Source organism: Mustela nigripes, chromosome 12 (assembly GCF_022355385.1).
Source record: "Mustela nigripes isolate SB6536 chromosome 12, MUSNIG.SB6536, whole genome shotgun sequence".
Classification (NCBI taxonomy): domain Eukaryota; kingdom Metazoa; phylum Chordata; class Mammalia; order Carnivora; family Mustelidae; genus Mustela; species Mustela nigripes.
Window position 1 is genome coordinate 119,219,652 of NC_081568.1, and position 25,969 is coordinate 119,245,620.

General features: G+C 40.7%; 1 protein-coding gene across 9 annotated transcripts in view; it reads left to right on the plus strand.

The window, feature by feature from the left end:
* Positions 1–25,969, plus strand: part of CAST (calpastatin) — a 113,132-nt gene that overhangs the window by 85,817 nt on the left and 1,346 nt on the right. For 6 of the 9 annotated variants that reach the window (XM_059418270.1, XM_059418269.1, XM_059418275.1 and 3 more), the window contains 12 exons: positions 764–859; positions 4,699–4,800; positions 5,296–5,379; positions 6,779–6,829; positions 6,957–7,028; positions 11,723–11,821; positions 13,428–13,535; positions 14,804–14,896; positions 15,844–15,888; positions 16,298–16,387; positions 17,673–17,744; positions 25,726–25,790. In XM_059418270.1, the coding sequence (XP_059274253.1) occupies positions 764–859; positions 4,699–4,800; positions 5,296–5,379; positions 6,779–6,829; positions 6,957–7,028; positions 11,723–11,821; positions 13,428–13,535; positions 14,804–14,896; positions 15,844–15,888; positions 16,298–16,387; positions 17,673–17,744; positions 25,726–25,776 (963 nt within the window). In that variant the 3' untranslated portion in view covers positions 25,777–25,790. The remainder of the gene's footprint in view (positions 1–763; positions 860–4,698; positions 4,801–5,295; positions 5,380–6,778; positions 6,830–6,956; positions 7,029–11,722; positions 11,822–13,427; positions 13,536–14,803; positions 14,897–15,843; positions 15,889–16,297; positions 16,388–17,672; positions 17,745–25,725; positions 25,791–25,969) is intronic. The other 3 variants (XM_059418272.1, XM_059418271.1, XM_059418274.1) reach the window with 2 other exon arrangements.

Genomic DNA, 25,969 nt, shown 5'->3' on the forward strand with positions numbered 1-25,969 from the left:
ATAAGCTTTTGTAAGTGTCTGGATTAAAACCAGTTTGTCTGAAATTGAACTCCTGTGATAAAATAAGATAGCACAGTGGTTCTCAGATTTTCGTACCAAGATCACCTGAGGGTTTGATAAAACACAGATTGCTGGGCCTCACCTCCAGAATTTCCATAGTAGTTGGGGTGGGGGCCCAAGAATTTGCATTTGTAATAAGATCCCTGGTTGTTGCTGGTCCGGGGAACATACTTTGAGAACCCCTGGGATAGTCTTACTCCCTTGCATTTGTACATACCTACTTACAATTGATAAGGTGCCCTTAAATATATAAAAATGATGCATTTATAAAAACGTTGTGTTACATAATTGGCATATGATATATATTATATAAAAATAATATGCATTATCATAGTTGCGGATTTTGTTGCGCTTACAGTGTTCCTACGTAGTATGCAAAGCACTGGGTATGTTTTATCTCATTGAAAGCCTCACGTTGACCCTTGAGATGTAGGTACTATCCTTGTTCTCATTTTGCAGATGTGGAAACTGAGTCTCAGAGAGGTTCAGTAACCTACCGAAGGTAAAAGGTAAAACCAAGTTGAAATAATGGTAGAAGAATTTTAACACACCTTGATGATTCAGTATTCAGCAGTCCTTCAGCATTTAAGAAACTCAGGCTCACAGCCTGTCACGTAGGAGAGCCTATTGTTTTTCTGTTCTTGTTCAGTCCACTGACCAGGCATTTCTAGAAACCCTTCATTGGGCTTCCTTCTCTCCGCAGGACTCTCAGCCTGCTGCCCTAACTCCTGTGAGCGAGGCCGTGTCTCGGACTTCCCTGTGTAGTATACAGTCGGCGCCGCCCAAGCAACCCACCTTGGTGAGTGATCCCCTGGACACAGGGCGAAGTCTTGAGAGCACAGTGTTTGTCCTCCTGTGCGCTCGCTGCTGTGTATTACCATCAGGCTATTTGATTCTAGCAAAATAGGGAAATCTTAGAGAGCTCTAGTATCTCCTGTTCTCGTGGCTTCATGGTGTGTGACAAATTCAGGCTCGATTTAAATTTTTAATTAAACTGCTGCAAGTGGTGTTTTTCCGTTCACCTTCTGAAAGGCTTTCTGCTGCCTTTATTGTGGTTATTGTGGATAATCACGCTTTTTCACTTTCCCATATCCTGCAAGCGTGTTTGAAGCTTCACGAATGGCCTCCTGCTCTCTCCGGTGGGATAATCCGCACAGGACCCAGCAGGACTTCCCCCAACTCTCACCTGAAGGGAGGTTCACTCAATTCCTTCCCGTTTTTCTTCTTGACCTGCCTCTCTCGAATGCCCTAACTTTTGTGTGAAGTATAGTAATTAAGTAGTTGTGTCTTTCCTTTTGATCTCAGTGGGTTTTGTGTTAGCAGGTAGAATCGGACTCAGAGTAACAGCTGATGGCTCTGGGCTTTCTTACTACAGACTTAGTGCACCTCCACTCTGGAGAGTTAACTGGTTGTAGATGCTTGATGCTATCTTTTTTTTTTTCTTTCAGATTTTATTTATTTGACAGAGATCACAAGCAGACAGAGAGGCAGGCAGAGAAGGGGGCGAGGGGAGCAGGCTCCCCGCTGAGCAGAGAGCCCGATGCAGGGCTTGATCCCAGGACCCTGACATCATGACCTGAGCCAAAGGCAGAGGCTTTAACCCACTGAGCCACCCAGGCGCATATCTTCTCATTAAACTTTCACAAGGATATTAGAAGCCCCGTTCTGATATCTGTCTGTTACAGGTGAGGGAAATGAAGCTTTGAGTTGATCTTGAACAATCCACTTAACTTTTCAGAGCCTGGGCTCCTGCTCTTAATTCCTTGAGCATCTAGTGTGGATGTGGCCAGATAGCAAGCCTTTAACAGTACATTTTGATCTTTCTTGTATGGAAAAAGGGCAGGAGGAACTTGGCCAAAGGGACCCGCCCTCAGGAGGAATTGGGAAATACAGAAAGGAGGGAATGATCACACTAAGAAACTGGAATAGCACTGTTTTCCTGAGGAGAACAGTGAGCCAAGGACAGGCCAGCACAGAGGGGTAAAGCGTTTGGTGCAGTTGGGTTTAGTGCATCTAGTTGTTCGAGAAAACGGGGTGAAGAGATTGTGGGACCCGTGCCCTGAGTGCCCTGAGTGGCTTCTTCCCACCAGGGACATTCTTGGTGCCAAGGGAAAATCCCCTCAAAGGTCAGGGTCTCCCTCTTGCCTTCCATAGGATACGACTTCTTTTTTGAGATCTCTGGGTACGCTCCAGAACTTGGACATTGTGGGAACGAAGACCCAGGCCACGGTGGTGAAGACTAGGAAAAGAGAGGAGAATGTGGGATGAGCTTGTGAGGAAAGTAAGAACAGAGGTGGTGAGTGGAATCAAAAAGACAATAGCCAAAATTCCAGAGCAGAACTCTGTGACCTAAGTGAGCGTCCTCCACCTCTTGTGCCCCAGGTGCCAGCCAGGACCTCCAAGGGTCCCTTCCTTGCCCTTTTGAGCCTGACTCCAGGCATCAAGCACTGGATGTTTAGTGCACAGGAAAGGGCTCTGCTTTTCCATTTTCTGACCATCTTTTCTGGGCATCTGCTCCGTCTGCTCTGGAGACCATGGTCGCTGAGATTACCGTCCCTGAAGTTAGTTGGCATTTCTGGAATTGTGACAGCCGTGGGTGCCAGAATGAGTAGCCACGGAGTGTGACAAATGTCAGAGGACGCAACAAGGGCTTGAGGATTAGTGAGCAAAAGGAAGCAAAGAGCAGGAGAAGGAGATGAATGCGTGTGTACCCCGTGTGTCTCTTGTTTGTGTAAGAAGAAAGTTTATTGAAATCCAGAAATGCGAGTTCTAGTTGTGAATTTGACAGCATGAAATACTACAGAAATTGAAGTTTCAGCCCTTAGTCCTGTTTCCAGATTGCTTCATTCTTAAGACTGCTATGTTTCCTAGCCTTGCTACCTCTGTTTGGTATATTTATTTTTTTAAAAAGATTTTATTCATTTATTTGACAGAGTTCACAGGAGGCAGAGAGAGAGAGGGAAGCAGGTTCCCTGCCGAGCAGAGAGCCCGATGTGGGGCTCGATCCCAGGACCCCGGGATCATGACCTGAGCCGAAGGCAGAGGCTTTAACTGTTTTAACTGTTTCTTAAGCCAAGGGAAACAGGCTTAACAGCAAGTAGTAGTTTCCAAAGATTCTATAGCAAAGAGTAAGGAGAAAACAGAGCTGAAGTGTGAGCGCATGTCTTAGATCAAGCTGGCAATTCAGATTGCTTGGTTAAAACTTTGATCACTGTACATCTTGCATTTTATTTTATTATGTATGTATGTATTTGTTTCTGAAGATTTTATTTGGCAGAGAGAGAGAGAGCACAAGTAAGCAGAGTGGCAGGCAGAGGGAAAGAGAGAAGCAGGCTCTCTGCTGAGCAGGAAGCCCGGTGTGGGGTCAATGCCAGGATCCTGGGATCATGACCTGAGCTGAAGGCAGATGCTTAACCAGCTGATCCACCCGGGCATCCCCACATCTTGCATTTTAGATAGAATCCCAACAGGTTAGATAAATCAAGGATTTTTGTTGCTTCTAGGAATAAAATCTATGCAGTGTCTAACCACTAGAGGGCGATAGATCACCTTCCACTCCGGTTCCATTGTCTCATGGATGAACTCTTGCAGTGCAACTAAGCAGAAAAAGTTTTCTTACATTGATGATGGTTAAGGCATATAAACAAAGACACTTCTACTCTAATATTCAAATATGTACTCTCTGTGAAGTCCAAGAATTTTATAGGAATAAACTTTGAAATGTTTTTATTCAGAAGCTTTCATACTTTGGAGCAAAAGCAGCAATAAGAAATTCATTGATATTTCAACCCAGTATCTATACAATAGAAATAATGAATAGTACTTATCCTTGCTATGTATTATGCATTCTATTTTCTATCATCAAAAAAACAGACAAAAAAAGACCTGCCCTTGAACTGTTGATTTTATGAGCCATTAATGGATGGATCATGATGGGTTTGGAAGAAGTCAAATCAAGTCCCATCTTCTAGCCCTACTCCTGTCTTTTAGCCTCCAATGTCATTTATGTTATCTTCATCCATTTTCATTAGGACATTATGAAGGAGCACATTCCCATTTGAATAGTGGGACCCCAGGTCGACCGTTCCCATTGTGGCACTCAGGTCAGTTGGTCACAGGCAGTCCCCTGAATTAGCATGAATCCACCTTGACCATCGGAAGCCATGTAAAGAGCATGAGTGTCTGCATCTCAGCAGAGGCCCTGCCCGAGCCAACACCTCCAGGATAGGCCAGGCTGATTTCACAGAGCATGGGGCAGAATGTCTGCTCCTAGGCCCTTCTGAACATCTTTCCTGTGCAGTCTCTAGAATGATCCCCATAAAGATCACTTCTTATCTGGCTTTCTGCTCTGAGGGTTTCCCATTCCATTGTCTTATTTGCAAACCATGACACTGAGTTGGATTACGGAAGTGGCTAGGTGCCACTTAATGCTTAACATAGGAGACTTGGCCTAATGTCTAACATTTTAGGTTCTTGAACCTAGATTCTAATTCAGTTGGTAATTAAATTATTAAAAGATGACATTTACTTCTTATCTAGACCTGAAATAAGGATATGCCCTTCTGAATTGTTTGATGGAGTCTCCTTTAAAAGGAGTGATTAACCACCTCCTTAGTGTATCCACAAATGTGCTTCTAGAAAGGCATGGTGCCAGACGATGCGGTAGAAGCCTTGGCTGGCAGCCTGGGGAAGAAGGAAGCAGATCCAGAGGATGGAAAGCCCATGGTGGATCAAGTGAAGGTAATAGCAGCTCAGTCTCTTCTAGAAAGGAGCTGTCACTGGTGGTCTTCACTTCCCAAGGAAGTTAGTCACCTTTTTTTTTTTTCCCCCCATATTTCCCACAACACATAACCGTCTGGCTTTATCCATTAGGAAGCATACCTGTTTTATGACCTAAACCCAAGTAAGCATCAGTGTTTGGTTCTAGTGGTGGCCGGCGGGGTGGGGGGTGTGCTCACATTCTCTGAGTCTTGCCTGGGCCCTGTCCATTCCCACTGCCCAGGAGTCCCCAGGGAAGGGGCAGCTGCCCCTCACCCCCATGTTGCCTTTCAGCCTATCGGGCAGAAGTGGAAGGGGTGGTGGAAGTAGGGGAGGCTGGGAAAGCTGAGGGAGCTGTGGGAACTCTACACAGGGGCCTGTAGGTATGTTCTGGGGTTACTTATCTCGGATGGAGCCACGTAGACATCCGCTTTATGGAGATGTATTACTCATGAAAATGGTGTAATCTTGATGCAGGAAAAAGCCAAAGAAGAGGACCATGAAAAACTTGGTGAAAAAGAAGAAACAATTCCTCCTGATTATAGATTAGAAGAGGCCAAGGTAAACAGCCTGAGGTGTTTTTCTATTTTCTTTTAATCAATACTGAATTTTATAAATATAAAGCAGGGACATGGAAACAGGCCTAGAGTATAAAGAGCTTGTTTTTAATGTTTCAGATGCCACATAGTTTGCTAATACTCTTTTGGCATACCAGCTGTGAAGTTAAAATGTTCCTCAGTGACTTTTCACTCTTAAGTGGAAAAAAAATCCAGTGCCTAACCTGCCTGATTTTTTCCCCCATTTGATACATGGTTTGATATGGTACCGGAAACAAAGAAAAACTTAGAAAACCTTTATGTAACTAGGAAAAATAAAGTGAGGAATAATTATTTCCTAGGAAGAATATGCAACTCTTAGATATATACTGAAAAAGTAAGAAAGCCTGTTTGACATTAAGTAGAAGGATAATTATTTTGTTTCATTCGTTTTGAAAGTACAGATCCTACAGCACAAGTGACACAGTGGAGAGACCCCATTCTGTATGTGTAGTTAAAGTGAAATCACTTACTCAGGGACACACACGTGTGGACAGAGCACATATCCATCATCTTCATATGATGCTGCTATTTAAGCATACTTAAGAGCATATTCAACTAAATGTATATATATTTAACTGCATTTATATACAACCATACATATATAGAGCCCTGCACCAAGTTATTTGTGTATATGTGGCTATATGGATATATGAGTTATTCATGTATATGTGGACATATGTGGATATATGGGATATATGTGCCATTTATAAATTTTCCTTTACAGAAAAGCTGCAGATGATTTCATGACTTTGTCCTCTTTCTCAGAAGTGGCACTTGAGTCATCTCAGGCTTGGCCTCTCTGAGCCATAAGGATGTGCTCAGATGATAGGCAGGCATTTTGTCTATCCTAGTTTCTGTAACTTTCCCAGGGCTTACTACAGGGCATCGGCCAGCATCAGTGCATAGTAGTTGAATGCATTGCCCATGAAATTAACCAGTTTTCAGGGAACTTTGGCAGTGCCCATCCCCCAAGCAGGTGAAGAGTGTGTCCCTATGCTCCCAGCGTGTCTGTATGCGGCCTGACCCAGGACCTCGTATCACGCTGCTTCAACTATGCACCTGTGTTTCCGCTACACTAGTGTGTGGGCTTCTGAGGTCACAGGTTGCACAGTTTGTTCTCTAGTCCCCATGCCTATGGAATGCCTGATACATGTGAGCTGTTGGTCCATATGAATTAATTAGAGCATATTCCCTAGTGAAAGAATCTTTTTTCCTGAAATGATGATTCTGGTTTATAACACACAACATCAGATGTAGCCTGTAGATGCCTTACAATGTTTACAGGCATTCATACTTGGGATAAATCCCCCAGGATAAATCAAGGGAAATGAATCTGTGCCATGTTTTTCTCTCCCAAATAGGATAAAGATGGAAAACCACTCCTGACAAAAACACCCAGGGAATCACTTCCGGTAAGCAAAACCAGTTTTCTCTAAGCGTATCTTTCTTACATGGCCCTGACATCCTTTGTAGAGGAAACAGATTGGTGGTGGTGGGGCGGGGGGTGCCATTTGTTGATACATTTCCTGGTTCTTACAGGCCATGAGTGAAGACTTCCTTCTGGATGCTTTATCTAAGGACTTCGCTGGTTCCCCAAACTCTGTACCTCTTGTAAGTCTGAAACTCCTGGTTCATTTCCTTGCTTGGAGGGTGGCAGAAATAAATGGAAACTAGTGACTTAGAATCTGACCTTAGAGCTAAGGAAACAGTCACAAAATTAAAGGCCTTCTTTAGCCCGTTGTGGCCCTGAGATAGAGGTGTTCTATCATGAAACAGTATACCAGCACAGTGGGTATTTGCAACAATGTAATTGACTGAAACCAAAGCGTATGTACTCTTTATCAAGTATACTTTGGAAAAAGAGAATTTACATCTCAAATAACTTTTCTGTTGATATTTCTACAATTTATCATCTTCCATAATTACCTCCTAGGAAAACTTCGGTCTTTGTAGGACAGATAGTTCCTCAGGGAATTTTGTTACTGGAAATTTTAGGAAATGTTGGTAATGGTAAGCAGGTTGCTCTACTATAGGATTGTTAGAGCTTATTTATATGCAAACATATTGTAAGTCTATTGGAGTGCCCAAACTTGTATAATTCCAGACCTTTTTTGTGGGATCTAGGTTATCTATTTACAAGGTTCTTATGTAGACAATATCAGTCGAGAAACAGAATGAGTAGCAACTAGAAGAAATAATGATTCTTTGGAGTTGCTCATTTTTGGACTTGATGAAGCAATAAATCCTTCATGAAGGGATTACTAACGACTGCATGGTGCTCACGGGACTCCTGTGAAATCAGCATGACCAGGCAGTAAAAGTCACCCCATTCCATGACCTTCCCCTCTTCCTCCTCCATACAAACATTACAGTACAGAGAGGCTCCGAGTCCTAAGTTAGGGGAGAATATAAAGTGAGCAGTATCCCAGGAAAGTGGAATCATATCGTTACAATGATGCAGAACAACAAATGAGGGGGAACCAGTGCCTTAATTCCCTTCCTCATACCATCTGTATTATTACTGTAATAGTTGGGGTTTATCTTTTAGAAGTTCAAAGAAAATACAACAGTGAATTTTTATACCCACCCAAGAAGAGGTATAGCAGTGAAATGACTAGAGATAATATAACCATTTTTAAAAATTATAATCTTGGAAAATTAATCTGGCAAAGGGAAAAATTTATTAGCATCTATTATGGACAAAGTAGAAATAGCCAATTGCCCAATTATGGCGAGTTAAAAGGTCAAAGTAGAAAAGTATTTGGGGGAAGTCCTAAGAACTTAGGAGGAAAAGTATTATATTCTGACTCAGAATTAATGTTCAAATACAAAGGAGAGCTGGCTGTGCATTCCATGTTCTTTGATTACAATAAAATAGAACTTCTATTTAAAAAGATAAATTTAGGGGCTCTGGAGTGGCTCAGCCAGATAAGCGTCTGCCTTCTGCTCAGGTTCTGATCCCAGGGTCTTGGGATCCTGCCCTATGTCAAGGCATTCTGCTTAGCCGGGGGATGCTTCTCCCTCTCCCTCTGTTATTCCCCCTGCTTGTGCTCTCTTGCTCTCTCTCTCAAATAAATAAAATCTTAAAAAAATAAAAATAAGTGAAAGTTAAAAACATTCCACTGCTATCACTAAAATCAAGAAGTACATTCTGAAGAGACTATTTTAAAAAATCAAGTATAAGACATTTGCAAATCAAAATCTTGGATAAGCAGCCAAAGCAGTATTCATGAGATACATTATCATAAATACCTTCATCAGTAATGAAGGAAAAGAGAAATCTGATTAACCAAATGTTTATTGGATTTTGAATTTCAAATTTAAGCTATTATAAAGCTATTATTAGAAATAAATTATTATTTTACATTTAAATAAGCTATTATCACCTAACTACCCAAAAGAAAGTAGCAGTCAAGTATAGTAGGAGATGAAAATCGCAGCCTGAGACTAAACTGGCCCACAGTTCCTTGATTTGACTAAAGTTTTATATAAGATACCAGCAACTGTAAAAGAGAAAAAAAGTCTTAACATAAAATATGATTGGATTTTAAAATGAGAGTATAAATGAGTGAAAGAATCAATAATTGGTCATTAGCATTTTATAAAATATTGGTAGAAATAATAGTAATCATATGAATTAAACTTAATTTAAGTAATTTTTAAAAGATTTTACTTATTTGCTGGAGCAGGGGTTGGCTGGCAGAGAGAGCAGCAGCTTCCCTGCTGAGCTAGGAGCCCTTAGGGGCACTCAGTCCCAGGACCCTGGGATCTTGACCTGAGCCAAAGGCAGATGCTTACCCAACTAAGCCACCCGGGTGTCCCCAAAACTTAAAATGAGATCTAAGTGGTATAACAGCTAAATTACTAAAAACAGCTATGTGCAATACGTTTTCTTAAACACACCATTTATAATACCTAAGCAGAAGAAAAACTGAAGAGATTAGAACTATTTTCAAACGTTGATTCTAAGAGAAGTTTAAAATTGACTCTTAAATGTTTAATACCAGATAGTCCCATGTGACATAAACATGTTCTCAAAAACATGGCCTACATAGTTGCTTCTATAAGTAATTATGGTCCTAATCTTAAAATACCATTAATACAGTATCACTTAAATTTGTAGATGTATAATTTTTAACAAACAGAATATAGAATTTTAAAGTAATTATTTACCACTGTTAGAAATTCAAGATTTATTTAATAGCAGGGAAATCCATATAGCATAGTAGGGTATCAGAGAAAAAATCAGTAATGTCCATATAAAAGATGTATTTCAAATTTCACATGCATTTATATTTTAAATAAAAACCTTTAAAAAGTAGATAATCCCTTAATGTATTAAAGAGTATCTATTTAACTTCAAGAATCAAATATTCAGAATTAAGCTAGAGGCATTTCTTTTAGAACAAAAGTATAAGAAGTTGATTTTATTGTCATTTCTGCTTAATGGTGTACAAAGAATCAAGAACAACACCTGAAAAATAAATGACAAGTATGAAAAAGGAACATCTGTGCATTTGTCGATATTCTGGTTCTAGATACCATGTTTGTAGATACCATTGTGCATGCTGTGTTGTACATCAGTAACAGATTGGAAAATAATATAAGACGTCAGATGTTAAAGAAAAGAGAAGTAGATGAGCAGAAAATTGAGAACATGAAATTAAAACATCTACAATGGTCTGACTCCATGTCTTTAAAGAATTACAACAAATCCCTACAATCATTTTGTAAGTCAATTTTTTAACTTAAAATCATACTTCATATAACTCAATAAAAGTATTCTAAAATATGTTAGAAAAGCTAAATCATGCATAAAAACAGGAAAATGTAGGGTTTGAGTTATATGATGATGGTAAATTCCATTCTGATTCAGAATGCAAAGCTATAGATCAATGGAAAAAATTGAAAAATTAACGTAAAGGATTTCATATATTTGTTAAAGGAGAATAAATCCCTATTTCAGAAAGATTCTGGAATAATATACTATTTAACATTAAGAAAAAAATAATAACACTAAAACCACACAACCTATACCAGGTATAAAGCAACACTGGGACATCATTATATACCTTGTATCAGAATTATAAATTTGTAACAAATATCTGATTGAAGCAAGGGAGGCCACAGAAAGCAAGCCTGCTCATTTATTGCTTTTCACAGTATGAATTTCTAGTAGCTCCAGAGAGGCAGGACAGTTTGGCAAGGTAGAGCCAGCACCATAAAAAGAACGACTGTTGGAACTTACACAGAGGGGTGCCTATGTGGCTCAGTGGGTTAGGCCTCTGCCTTTGGCTCGGGTCATGATCTCGGGGTCCTGGGATTGAGCCCCTTATTGGGTTCTCTGATCAGCGGGGAGCCTGCTTCCCCCTCTCTCTCTGCCTGACTTTCTGCCTACTTGTGATCTCTCTCTGTCAAATAAATAAAATCTTTTTTTTTTTTTTAAAGATTTTATTTATTTATTTGACAGAGAGAGATCACAAGTAGGCAGAGGCAGGCAGAGAGAGAGAGAGGAAGAAGCAGGCTCCCCGCCGAGCAGAGAGCCTGATGCGGGACTCGATCCCAGGACCCTGAGATCATGACCTGAGCCGAATACAGTGGCTTAACCCACTGAGCCACCCAGGCGCCCCAAATAAATAAAATCTTAAAAAAAAAAAATTAGAGCAACCAATTATGAAGAAGAAGCTGAAAAACTGCAGATAACCAAAACGTACACTGAAAAAATGTGTCAACACACCATGTAACTCTTAAGTCATTAGAGTGCCCCAAGAACTGCTTTTAAGATTTGTGTTATTGTGCATCCATTTGGGTGAAGGGAATAAATAGTAATAAAGCTGTATTAAAAATTGTATTTAAGGGGCTCCTGGCTGGCTCAGTTGGTGGAACCTATGACTCTTGGTCTTGAGGTTGTGAGTTCAGGCCCCATGCTGGGTGTAGAGATTTCTTAAAATCTTTAAAAAAAAAAATGTATTTAGGGACGCCTGGGTGGCTCAGTTGGTTAAACATCTGTCTTTGGCTCAGGTTATGATCCAGGGTCCTGGGATCGAGTCCCACATCGGGGTCCTTGCTCAGCAGGGAACCTGCTTCTCCCTCTCTGCCTGCTGCTCCCCCTGCCTGTGCTTGCTCACTTCCTCCCTCCCTCCCCTCCCGCCCTGTCTGACAAATTAAAAAAAAAAAAATCTTTAAAAAAACGTATTTAAGTGATGGCATTACAGGCATAGTTTTTAATATAACATTACTGACCTGTATATATGAGCTGTACTGTATTATATACGTGTGTGTGTATAATTTTTTTTTTAACAAAGAAATTTGAAGACGCTAACCTTTCTGCTGTCATCTCTGAAGTGGTTTCTCAAACCCCAGCTCCTACCACACACTCTGCTGGCCTACCCCCTGATGCTAAGGTAAGCAGCATTTTCGAAATAGGTTTTTATAGTAACAACAATAAGAAGAAAGAAAATAGGGCCCTTGCCTTAGAGTATATGAAAATACACAAAATCGTTAGGAAGACCAAGCACCTAGAAGAGAGAAGACTGGTGATTTGGGGAGATGACAGAATATGTGAAGTAAGTAAATGAAACAATGTGTATGAAGTATTTTACACATAGTCCAGGAGCTTAATGTTACTGTTGCTTTATTAGAATTGAAAGAGCTGGAACGTGCATTGTGCATATATTTGAATTATTAGATTTGACAAATTCTTTAGCTTTCCTGATTATTTTCTCCTCTTTATATTTTTCCTGACGCATGCTATGAACATGGCCCATTATTGAAGCTCAGGTTTATTTTATGGAATTGCTCAGTGTTTGGGCTCCTCCCAAAAATTCAAGTATGTCCTATTAGAGTAGTTTCCCTCCCATTCATACCAGGAAAACTTTGTCATTTTCATGATAGCAATACAAAATCCTCAACATCAGGATTGTTTTAATTATTTACATGTCCTGAGGCAATTCTGTGGGACCAAAGCTTTTCCAGACTTCCTTGATTAATTTTCTGCGCAGTATCCAATTATACATTATCGAGGCGAGGAGACCACACCACATCAAAGAGATCGCCCTAAACCAGATCCCCATCTCCTTCGGATAAGAACAAGTGCCTCATTTGCTAGATGGAGATGAAGTGGCTTTAGTGAAGTCAGCTACGCTTCCTTTCCTTTTGATGTAGCATCAAAGCCTGCTTAATGCTCTAGTCGGAGATTCTGCATGAATTTTCCTCCTGTTGGGTCAGCCTCAGGATCATCTGAAAGTATCCAGAGGCCCCAATGACAAAGTCCAGACTCAGCCGTGGGGAGCTCCACCATGATTAGCTCTTATCCTGGGCTCCAACGAAGCACTTAAGACCAGGAAAATGCCCTGTGTATGTGTGTGTCTGCCCACAATGATGAAAGTGCCCGTGCACAGAAAGGAAGAAGCATCACGACCCAGGCTGCTTTTTACCCTTCTGTCCTTAAGACATGAGGGCTCTGTGCTGGCTGAGGCAGGGGTGGACTTCAGCAATCCCGAGCCTCTGTGCCCTTTACCAGTATGAATCAGGATGACCCCTTTCCCATTCTATTTCCTGCCAGAAAGTCTAGTTTCATTTAATATTTTGAATTAAGACATCACACAAACCCAGTCTTAACTTAAATGAATACATGTGGGAATCAGCCATCATCCTGTGTTTTCTGGGACATCAGACTGTCCCCGGGAGTGTTGCATACACTGAACGCATAGGAAGGTAGGTTTTTCTAACACATCAGGCCAGGAACACCCCCTCCCCTCCCCGTTTTTTTTGGAGGGGACTTTTTTTTTTTTTTTTGAGGGGAAAGAAGCATCTGGGGGTAGGTAGAGGGTAGGTAGACAGGCCCATGCAAGTGTAGAGAGAGAAAGATGAGGAGCACCATCCAAGGGTCTGCCCATCTCCCAAATGAAAGTCTCGTGGAGTTTATGGAATTCTTAGTGGCCACGTTGGGGCCACTAAGAGGACTGATTTATTTGGCTAAGCAGTGACTAATTGACATTGGCTTTTTAGCAGCGCGACAACAAAGAACTAGACGATGCCCTGGACCAACTTTCGGACAGTCTAGGACAAAGGCAGCCTGATCCTGACGACAACAAACCAATGGAGGATAAGGTCAAGGTAAAAAATATATAAGTGAAATTAAAGGTTTTTGTAGCATAGGGTATCCTACTGTGCACATAAAAGGCGGGGGGGGGGGGGAAGCACTTCCAACTTGGGGAGTTTTAGTGAACCGTTGGATAACTTCATGCTCACTTTTTCCTTCTCTGTAGTCTGTTGAATTTTTTGCCTCCAGGAGGACTATGCTAGGGCACATGCTTGGGCAGAATGTCCTGTTCAGGAACACAGACTTAGTTATGGTGGGAGAGTATAGCTTTACTTTACGTTCTCCTCCCATATTCACTTGTCTTTGGATCTGGCAAAAAGCACTATCACGTATATCATCTAGAAATGCATGCATTTTTTAGGGTGACATAATCTGTGCCTGTAGGGGCACAGTTCCCCTGTTTGTCAGAGGTTTCCCTAGGAGTCTCCTAAGCCGTCATATCTCTGCGTGCAAAGCCCTAAATGAAGCGTTGGGCCAATGGTTGCTACTGAGCAGAGGCACGTGTGCAAGGCACACACTGTTAGCTCTACATACCTCCCAGCACATCAGTAAGTGCTTGTCCATGCTAACAATAGTCCGTTTAGCCTGGAACCAGGAACTAAGTGACCAGCCAGATCCATGGCCCAGGGCATTTCAAAGGATCCTTAGGTCTTCATTCTGTTATAGGATCATTGATGTGAACTTGACCTGTATTTGACAAATGAGAGGGTGTGGTGTGGAGTGTATGTCTCTGAATCTATGACAGATGTGCCCCCGAGAGGTGAGGATGCAAGGTGGTGTAGCTGCTGCTTCCAACAGCAGGTGCTCCCCGCCACCCCCGCCCCCCGCCCCAGCTCAAGCAGTCAGCACACTCGCACACTCACTCAGATTGGCTGTGCCAGCTGGTCCTTCGGGGTTGCTCTGAGATGTCAGAGTGGTAAATAATTCCTCTCTAAATATCAAAATACAGTGACTTGATCTTTTTATCTAAAAAACTCACATAATGACCAAAGATAGCTTATACTGTTGGGTTTTCTTTCTTTCCATGGTTTCTAGGGACAGATATTGCATCATTTATCTTAAATTACAGATAGAAATCCACACGTACAGATGGATGTGTAGAAGCACCGAGGTTCACTTTTTTTTCCCCCCATCAAGTCATGTCTGTTGAAGTTACCTGTTGTCTTGTTACTTAGAAAATAGAGTGTTTGTTTCGGGAAAGTAGGGTAAGTTCTGGCTGCTAGGTTTTAGAAAGTACTGTCTACGTGAAGGAGCAAATATTCAATCTGTTTCATGTTTTCAGGAAAGAGCTAAAGCCGAACACAGAGACAAGCTGGGAGAAAGAGATGACACCATCCCGCCTGAGTACAGGCACCTCCTGGACAACGACAACGAGGTACATGAAGGCCGAGGTTGAGGTTGGCTAGACAGCACAAAGCTTCGTACATCCAGATCTCCCTTGCAAGGAAGAGGAGGCGCACTTTCACAACAGCATAAAAATGTGACATGAAGGAATGCTTTTAATGCACGATACCACCAGTAGCACTGTTTTGAGTAAAGACAGGCGAGACCAGATTCCCCATCCCAAGTCCTCCTGCTAGATCTAAAGATACTCTGTCAGGTCTTGGGCCCTTTGTCTCTAAATGCAGGCAGTTGTCCTCAGGTCAGGTGGGCCTGTACCCTCAGCTTTTAGCTCTGCATTGCAAGTCAGCAAGATGACAAATCACCCGTTCTGCACCTATTGAGAGAGAAGCAAGGAAGCCTCAGAGCCTTCCCAGTCTCTACTGCTGGTGGTGGGGCTGAGCACTCTCTACTGCTGGTGGTGGGGCTGAGCACTCCTGGGCTTGAGGTGTTTTCTTCAGTGTCTCTTAGAGAATTCTCCTTGCTTGCATTCTGTATTCCTGAAGGTAGCCATTCTGCATCCTGCTAGAAGCCTCCCTGCTTTGGTAGTGCTATCTGACCCTGCTTGAATTCCCTGGGAGAGGTACCGTTTAACGTCCTTGACCTTGAAGATGGGGAAGGTCCCCGCAGAGTTACACTTGTAATCCTGAAGAAAAGTTGTATGCCGTCCCAGCCCCTCACATGCTTCCAACGTATTATAAGCTTTTATAATTAAGACAAAAAACACGAGTTACTTCTTGTAATATTGGAAGTTGAATTTTTAACACATGATGGCAGGAAGTTCCTAAACAGTTGTTTCCTTCACTTCCATGACCAGACTCGAGATTTATCACTTCCTGCACATCTCAGGGTAGGCATCAGACCAGAGAGTCTACAAAGAGCTATGTCTAGGGAAACCTTTACAAAGAGCTATGTCTAACCAGTAACCTACCTGTTTTTAAGGGCAAACCAGCAAAGCCACCTGCAAAGAAACCCAAGGACTCAAAGGTAAATACCACAGCAGCCGTGTTCCCATAAACAATGGTTTTTTTGTTTTTGTTTTTGTTTTTTCATTCTAGCTGAAATCTGGAATTTATTGAATGCCTGCCCTGGGGTTGGTACTATGCGAAGATGAGTAGGGTGTGTGATTTCTCTCTTCCAGCCCTCACGAGAGCATGTTTAGACAGACCCATCTTTTCAGATTGAACAATTGAGGCTCAATACTAAGCAAACTGTTAAAAGAGAAGGAAGGAAGGCTGTAAGGAATTTCACGTCTAAATTGAGGAAAGGAATGTCAGCAAGGTTTCCTTTTTCTTTTAATACCTTATTTTCAGTGATGGGGGAAAACGTCCCTTACGGAATTTTTGCCTTGTGCTTCTTCACTGGTTATTCACGGTTATTTCTGTTAATATCTCAGAAACCTGAAGATGACAATGACCCCATCGATGCTCTTTCAGGCGATTTTGACAGCTGTCCTGCACCCAAGGAAACGTCAAACACAGCCGAGGTACTTTGCTTCTTCATATGGACTTTCTGTGTCTACTTAGAACTGGAGGCTGCAGAACGAATTCAGTGATGCCATAGAGAAGTTGAAAAAATGCATAATTATACTACCCTGCCAACATGATTGGGCATATTTATCTTTTCCTGTATATATATGTTATGATACATTATATATTTGTATGTAATGTAATTTATATCTAATGTGTATATAATATATATATATAACTAAAGTAGTATATACTTATATATTTATATGTATTTAAATATTAAAGTGTGTATTTGTGATACATTCCTTTAGGTAATATAAGTTCAAGCCCATATCTAATACATTACTTAATATTATTTCGTAAGTGTTTTTCATGTCGCTGTACCCTCCCCACAGCCATCGTGTTTGATGGCCCCACTATTGGTGCTGGGCAATAATGCTGTCTCTGCTCATTGAAGATGAGAGCAGCCCCCACCTGCACTGCACCTTCTCATGGCTGTTGCCCGTCTGTCCCTCAGGGCCGAGGTCAAGCATCAGCTCCTTCAGGCACACTCACTGCTTCTCCCTGCCCACACCCAGTGAAGGGCTCTCCTGTACTCGGGGCTATAATTGGTCCGTTTATTATACCAGGGAGTGGTGCACTTTATGCAGCAGCTGTGGTCAGCATTAGCAAAATTCCTGGGACAGAGTAGGTGCTCAGAGCAAGTGATTAAAGAGGAATGAAAATAAAGTATGTGGCCTTTAACCTGTAAATACACCCTTATATAAATCAAATAGAAAAGTGAATTGAGTGCACTTGATGGCCATTTTCAGAACAATTAATAGTGGAGATCTGTTTGCTCTTGTTTTGCTCTTACTAAACAGCTCTCCCAATCACTAAATTGTTAGTCCCCTTCATGTTGGGTGATTGAATTCCTAACTCCCTCAGCATCCTGCTTCTGACTCCTGGGTAAATAATGCCTTTTTAGCAAACAGGACTTTATTTTTATAGAAAACTTGCCTCTAGCTCTCTGTGATAATTTCTGCTATTAAATTTGTTTTCTTTAACACAGAAAATGAGTATCCCATCCTTGCTCTGTTTGCACATAAAAACCAGTACTGACAGAAACAAGCTGTTTTCATGAGCAAATGTCCTCGTGGACATTGGCAGAATATCAGTGTGACCCACGTTTTCCTCTGTATTTTTAATCCTTTTTACTTTCTACCTTTAAACACTTCTATGTATATTGAAAGTTTTCCATTATTTAATTGCACTCAATGGACTGATGATAACAATGGCCTCATTACGTTGCCTTTGCTTTAGGACAGAGTCAAGAGAACTGCTCCCAGCTCCAAAGCACCCAAGAATGGAGGGAAAGCAAAGGATTCTGCCAAGGTAAACGGTTCTAAATATTACTACAATGTAGCAACTTCATGGAGTGGCATTTATCCTTTTATCCATTTTGTTTCTAACTGGAATCTATTCAGAATAAAATAGTAGTTTAATAGTTTAAGCACTGTATATGCCAGAGTACATCTTGCTAAAGAAATTGAAGTTCTAGAGACTTAAAGTATGTGGTCCTTTAGAAATCTCAATGATAATATTTTTAAAGAGTTTATTTATTTGACAGACAGAGATCACAAGTAGGCAGGGCGGGGGTGGGAGAGGAGGCACCTGCTAAGCAGGGAACCCAGTGCGGGGCTCAATCCCAGGATCCTGACCCAAGCCGAAGGCAGAGGCTTTAACTCACTGAGCCACCCAGATGCCCCCTCAATGATCTTTTTTTTTTTTTTTTTTAAGATTTTATTTATTTATTTGACAGAGAACACAAGTAGGCAGAGAGGCAGGCAGAGAGAGAAGCAGGCTCTGCACTGAACAGAGAGCCCGATGCGGGGCTCAATCCCAGGCCCCTGGGATCATGACCTGAGCTGAAGGCAGAGGCTTTAACCCACTGAGCCACCCAGGCGCCCCCCTCAATGATCATTTTTAACCCAATTCAAGTTCCTTGCATTCCCCCCCCTTGTCACACAAAGTATTACGGTGCGCAATGCCCACCAAGCTGTGGTAGCCCATGATCAGTTCCAGCTACTGCCTGCCAGTGTGCGCAGCTAGCTTTGCCTTCAGTTTCATGGAGAAAATTGAGACCACTCTGCACGAAATCCCAAAAGTCCTCTACCAACCTTCCCACTGGAAACCCTCTCCCCTCCTTGCCCTGATATGGCCCTTCTGTCTGAGTGGTCAATAATCAACTCTCTTCAGTCTGTTCATTTTGATGCTTTGTCCTTGTATTATAAACTTTCTAGTTTTCCCCACTTTAAAAGCAGTTCTCCAACTTATAAGCCTACAGCCCAATTCCTTCCATAAGTTCACCTCCCTAAGACACCTGTAATTCCTGCTTCCTCTGCTTGAGCCCTGCCTGTGATCAGTGATGACTTGCTGGTTGCTAGTTCATTGGTCCTTATCAATCCTTCGTTTACTTGATCTCTCAGTAGTTGGCTTTGGAGCATTAAGAGTTGAGCCTGTGATAGATTAAGCCTTTGGCTAATACTGGGAAGGGTGAATTTTTTTATACCTTCCCCCCTCTAAAGACCCACATCACTACTATGTATATAACACATTGACAGTTCAGATTCATGTACTATGTTTCATTAAATGTAAATCCCCAGTTATTTAAAAAAAATGCCATTAAGAAAAAAAGTCAGCAATTTATGTGATGTTATGCACTGTAAAAACCATATCAAATTCAGACATATTTAAGTGGCAGCGGTGGGGGAGATAATGCCAGGAAATGGGGTTGGTATAAAGCTTAGGACATGGAAGTAGCATACAGAATTAGAGGAGATCCGAGGGTTTCTATGATCCAGAATATTCATTAGATGCCACCTTGAAAGGACAACTCTTAGTTCTACTTTCTAGAGCAACATGTAAAATGATGTACTAAGACCAATGACTGATTAGAAGTTTCAAGGTCCAAGGGTACCTGGCTAGCTCAGTCGGTAGAGCTGAAAACCTTGATCTTGGGGTTGTGAGTTCAAGCCTCATGTTGGGTGTAGAGATTACTTAAAAACTTACTAAAAAAGTTATAAGGTCCAGTTTCTTAGAGCTGGGCATTAATGAAGCAAAACTGTTACTCAAAATTACTCCACATGCTCAAGGCAAGAATGCAAGTTAGGTGAGACAACTTCTAGATCCTTTCCTACTCCAAGGACATAGAAATTTAGTTAAAATGGTTAGTACTATGATCCTCTGACTATAATGAGAAATTGAAGTTATAGTTTAAAAACCATACTCCTGCTGCATCAAAAATCTAAGAAGCAAGGTGGTGACCTAGGAAGACCTGAACTCACCTTCTCCTGTGGACAATCTCCAGGTACATATCCAACAATGCCCTATGAAAAAAAAGCCCAAAACTGGCTGAGTGACTCCTACTCATCTAGCAAATGAGAACATCCCAAATGGAAGCAGGACAGGAACAGTTTTGTTTTTGTTTGTTTGTTTGTTTAAGATTTTATTTATTTGACAGACAGAGATCACAAGTAGGCAGAAAGGTGTGGGGGGGGGGAAGCAGGCTCCCTGCTGAGCAGAGAGCCCGACGCGAGGCTCTATCCCAGGACCCTGGGATCTGACCCAAGCCGAAGGCAGAGGCCTTAACCCACTGAGCCACCCAGGTGCCCCAGGACAGGAATAGTTTTAACATAAACCCAACCCCAGGAACCGTGACCCGTAATCAAAAGGGAACTCAAAACCCACAGCTTCTTCCTGAGGAGCAAAGGATTTGAACCCCTTATTAGGCACCTGTCCTTTTAAGACCTGCATTTGAGAGAGAAAGGGCCTGAGAACACAGACTCATCTGCTCCAGAGTCCAGCATGGAGGCATCCAATTGAGAAGCACCCAGACTTTCTGTGAAAGTGTCATGGCTCATCTTCCACATTGGGCCGAGGGTCAGGCATCTTACATAGCACTTGTCTGGGGGTTCAAATACTTGGCAAGACAGAGGGTGGTGGACACCTTCTTTCTAGTCTCCACCTGCCTCACTTCAGGTTATCAGGATCTCCTGGAAAGTAGTTAATATATTCATTTGGAGAGCTAGTTTTTTTTTGACTGCCACCAAAGGGAGGACCCCCAGATCACTGGGCTCTGGCAAGCCAGCAGGACTTAGATTGTGGTCTCACAGGACTGTTTATATGTGCATTCTTTAAATGATGCTGTGTAAGGCGTTAGCTTCCAGTCAGCTTCCATCTAGATGCTGACAAGAGATTCTCCCCTTTGGGACCCTAACAGATCATGGCACACTCTCAAATTACCAGGAGCCACTAAAAAGAAAATTGTCTAAGAGCCTGTCACAAAGGTTTGAGAGACAACCAAGAGCCCGGGCAGGGTTGAATAATAAGGTTCATCTCCTGGTTCAGGACTACTACTGTCTGTTTGAGAAACCAACACAGAGTCAAGGAAAATGAAGCAGTGGATGAACAGGTTCCAAATCAAAGAAAAAGATCAAACCTCAGGAGGAAAACAAACAAAAAACAGAATGGGATTTACCTGATAAGTCAACATAATAGTTAAGATGATGCTCACCAGGGGTGGCTCCGTCAGTTAAGCTTCCAATTCTTATTTGGTTTTAGGTCATGACGTCAACCCCCACGGGCTCCATGCTCAGTAGGGAGTCAGCTTGGGATTCTCTCCCTGCCTCTCCCTGCCATACACACACTCTCTCAAATCTTAAGAAAAGAAAAAGATGCTCACCCAGTTTGGGAGAGGAATGGATGAGCACAGAACTTCCACAAGAGATGGGAATAATGACAAAGTACCAAACAGAAGTCACAGAGCTAAAGAATACAGTAGCTGAACTAAAACACTGAATGGGTTATGAAGCACAAGAAAGGGTTAGTGAACATAAGGACATAGCAGAACTCATCAATTAGAGTAATAAAAAGAAAAAAGAATGGGGGAAAAAAATAAAGATAGGTTAAGATGTTGTCAGACAACAACATCAAGGAGCCGAACATTAATATTACCAGGGTCCCAGAAGGAGAAGAGATAAAGGGGCAGAAAACTTATTTGAAGAAATAACTTATTTGAAAAAATCCCTAGCCTGCAGAAGGAAACAGACATCCATACAATTCCCCAAAAAGAGGAAACTAAAGACACTCACACCAAATAACATTATAATTGAAAAATCACAAGTTAAAAATCAAGGAGAGAATCTTCAACATAGCAAAAAAGAAAAGAAAAGAAATCATTTGTCTCTATCAGAAGATTTTGGCAGAAATTTTGCAGGCCAGAGCAAGTGGCGGGATCTGTTAACAATGCCAATATTAAAAAACAAAAACAAAAACAAACAAACAAAAAAAACACTTTCAATGGAGAATCTTCTACCTAGCAAAGTTGTCACTCAGAATAGGAGAACAAAAGTTTTCCAAACAAGGAAAAGCTAAGAGTTCATCAGCATTAAACCCGCCTTACAAGCCAGGTTAAAGGGACTTCTTGAAGCTGAAAATAAAGGGTGCTCCTTAGTAATAGGAAAACTTGTAAAAGAACAAATATCACTGTAAAGGTAAATATATAATAAAATATAGAATAATGTGAAGGTATAAATCAGTCACGTCCAAAGCCAGTATGGAGGTTAAAAGACAAAAATAGTAGAAATAGACTATAATAATCCATTAAGGGGTACACAAGTTAAAATTTGTAAAATGGATGTTAAAAAAACATAGTGGGAAGAGTAAAAATATACAACTTTAGGGCAAACTTCTTAACAACTTTAAATAGACTTTAACGTTGTCATATGTAAACTTAGTAAATCAACAGTAAATGCACAAAAACTGCAAAAATAGTAAATGCACAAAAAGGAATATAAGCTTACAAATACAGAAAGCCATCAAATCACAAAGGAATAGAGAAAAAAGGAAAGAGGAGCTACAAAACAGCCAAAAAACAATTAACAGAATGGCAATGAGTGCATAATGACCAGTTACATGCCAACATAATGGACCGTGGAGAAGAGAGAAACCTACATCCTACTAAGACTGAAAGCAGGATGTAATACTCATTAATTACCATGGAGATTAAAGCAGTCCTCAGAAACCTCCCAAACATTCAGGACAAGACAGCTTCACTAGAGAATTCTACTACGTATTCAAAGAATAATTAATACCAGTCCTTCTCAAACTCCTCCCAAAAATAGGGAAGGAAAGAACACTTTCAGACTCATTTTACAGGCCAGCTTTACCCTGAAAACAAAACCAGAACAGGACATAGGAAAATCACCAGACAGTATCTCTGCTGAACATAGATTTTTGAAATATCCTCAAAATAGTATTAAGTGGTTCATATACCATTATCAGGTGGGAATTTTTTCAAAGGATATAAGGCTGGTACACCATCCCCAAATTATTCAATGTGCTATATACCGCATTAATAAAATGAAGGGAAAAAATCCTATCATTTCAAAAGAAGTGGAGAAAGCAATGGATAACTTTCAGCTTTCACTTAGGATAACTCTCAACTAAATTGGTATATAGCAAACATACCTCAACATAACAAAAGGCATATATGATAGACCCAAAGCATCATACTTAGTGGTAAAAAGCTGAAAACTTTCCTCTAAAAATAGGAAGACATAAATGCCCACTTACCACTTTTATTCAATATTCTGTTAAGTCAAAAAAGCAGAGCACTTAGGCACTTAGGCAAGAAAAATAAAAGGCAACGAAATTGGAAAGGAAGAAGTAAAACTCAATATTTTCAGATGATAGAATATTATATATACAAAATAACCAAAGAATTCCACCAAAGACTGTTGAATTTAGTAAAGCTGCTACATACAAAACTGATAATAATCTTGCAATTCTATATGTTAATAAAATGGGAATAATCCCATTTGCAATTATATCAAAAACTAAAATACCTAGAAATAAATTTAACAAGGGAGCTCAAAGAACTATCCACTAAAAACTCTAAGACATTGGGGCACTTGGGTGGCTCAGTGGGTTAAGCCTCTGCCTTCGGCTCAGGTCATGATCTTGGGGTCTTGGGATCAAGCCCCACATTGAGCTCTCTGCTTCCTCCCCTCTCTGCCTGCCTCTGCCTACATCTGATCTCTTTCTCTGTGTGTGTCAAATAAATAAATAAAACCTTAAAAAAAAAAACCTCTAAGACATTGATGAAAGAAATTGAAGGCGCAACTAAATGTAAGTAACGTCTGTACTTAACGGACTGGAAGATTTAATATTATTAAAAGGTCCATACAACCAAAAACAGTATGCAGATTCAGTTCTATCCCCATCACCACTGCAATGGCATTTTTTCACAAATATTTTAGTATATGTGCTGCTGAAGTGAGCACTTTCACAAATATTTTAAAAATCCTAAAATTTCTGTAAAACTACAAAAGACCCTGAACAGCCAAAACAATCTTAAGAATAAGTAAGCCGGGGACATCACACTCCCAATTTTAAACCAGTTACCAAAACAGTAATGGTATTGGTATGAAAACACACACTTAGGTGACCAAACAGAGAACCCAGAAATGAGGCCACATGTATAAAGTCATTTTACAACAAAGGAGTCAAGAATATACAATGGGGGAAGGGAAAGTTTTTGTAGTAGTGTTGGGGAGACTGGACACCCGACTTATACACCATACATTGAAAAGCTCAAAATGTTTATTAAAGACTTGAATTTAAGACCTGAAACCATAAAACTTCTAGAAGAAAACGTAGGTGGTAAGCTCCTTGACATTAGTCTTCGCCAGGATTTATGGAACTGATACCAAAAGCAAAGTCAACAAAAGTAAAAATTAACAAAAGGGACTAGATCAAACTAGAAAGCTTCTCCACCGCCAAGAAAACCACCAACAAAATGAAAAAAAAGGCAGACCCGGTGGGAAAAAAATATTTGCAAATCCTACATCTATCAAGGGCTTAATATTGAAAATGTATAAAAAACATTATAACAAAAAGCAACCAACATGATTTTAAAAAATGGGCAAATAGAATATTTTTCCAAAGAAGACATACAGAGGGCCAACAGGCCCACGCATATATGCTCATCGCCATTAATCATCAAGGAAATGCCAGTCAAAATCACAATGAGGTTATCACCTCACACCGGTTAGGATACATACCTATTACCAAAAAGAAGGAAGTGCTGGGGAGGGTGTGGAGAAAAGGGAACCTCATACACTGTTGGTGGGAGTATAAATTAGCACAGCCACAAAGGAAAGCAGTATGGAGGTTTTTCAGAAAATTAGAAATAGAACTACCCTGTGATCCAGCAGTTCTTCCTTTGGGTATTTATCCCAAGAAAAGGAAAACTTAGGAAAATACATGCTCCCCTCTGTTCATGGCAGCATTAATTACAGTAGCCTAGAAATGGATACAATCACAAGTGGCCATCAGTGGCTGTATGGACCAAGTAGATGTGTGGATACATACAATGGGATACTCTTCAGCCATAAAAAAGAAGGAAATCTTCCATTTGTAAGAATAGGAATGGACCTTGAGAGCATCATGATAAAGTGAAGTGAAGTCAGCCATTCAAAGAAAGATAAATACCACATGGATCTCGCTTCTATGGGGAATCTAAAAACAAAAGCAAACTCATCCGCTGGTGGTTGCCATAGGAGAGAGGGATGTGGGGTGGGTGAGAAGAGTGAAGGTCAGAAGATACGAAGATACAGACCTTCCTAGTTATTTAAAAAAAAAAAAAAAGTCATGGGAATATATAGTACAACCTAGTGACTACTGTTCATAACACTGTATTTGCATATTTGAAAGTTGCCAAAAGAGATCTTCAATGTTCTCATCATAAGGGGAAAACATTTTTAACAGTGTATGATACCTAGATGTACTATGTTCATCATTTTGCAATATATACAAATATCAAATCCTTGTTGTACACTTGAAACTAATTACATGTCCATTTATACCTCAAAATGGAGTGAAACCCGTAATCAATATAGGAAACCAGACTTGATAATTAGTTGCTCATGCACTTGTATCTCAGTGGATTAGCTTCCCAACAGTGCCCCCAAGTAAGAAAGAAATCACTATAGAATGAATGAATAGCATTCAAGAATTCCTGTGTTTTTCTTCAACTATCGTAGCCTTCAAAAAAAAAAAAATTAGAGTAAAAAATTTTAAATTGCCTAAGGTTATTTTTAGTTTACAGACTTGGAGGAGAATAATTCATAGTTTGGGCTAAAATGAAAAGGAAATCCTTAGGTTAATCTAACTTTCCTCCACTGACCTGTCATCTTTGGACCCTTTAATTCAGAAAAGCCCATCTCTTCTTAAGCATCTTCTGATAGATCTGCTTTGTGATACTTTATCCAGGAAAGAAAGAGTTCAGTGATCATTCTGCTTTTCCTTTTAGGCGAAGGAGGAAACTAAGAAGCTAAAGGCTGATGAAAAAAATACAAGTTAAAGTTCACACTATTGGTAAGTTGGGTGTTTGTTGTAAATGAAAACTGTACCTTCTATAGACCTGTGTTACAGGCAGGGAAACCAAGTCTGCTTCTTACTCGTGCTTTCTGTTAACTATTGGCATGAAATGCACATTGCAGTGTCCAGAGGTTAATTCAATGAAAGCAATAAATGAAATCATGGGCTACTACAAT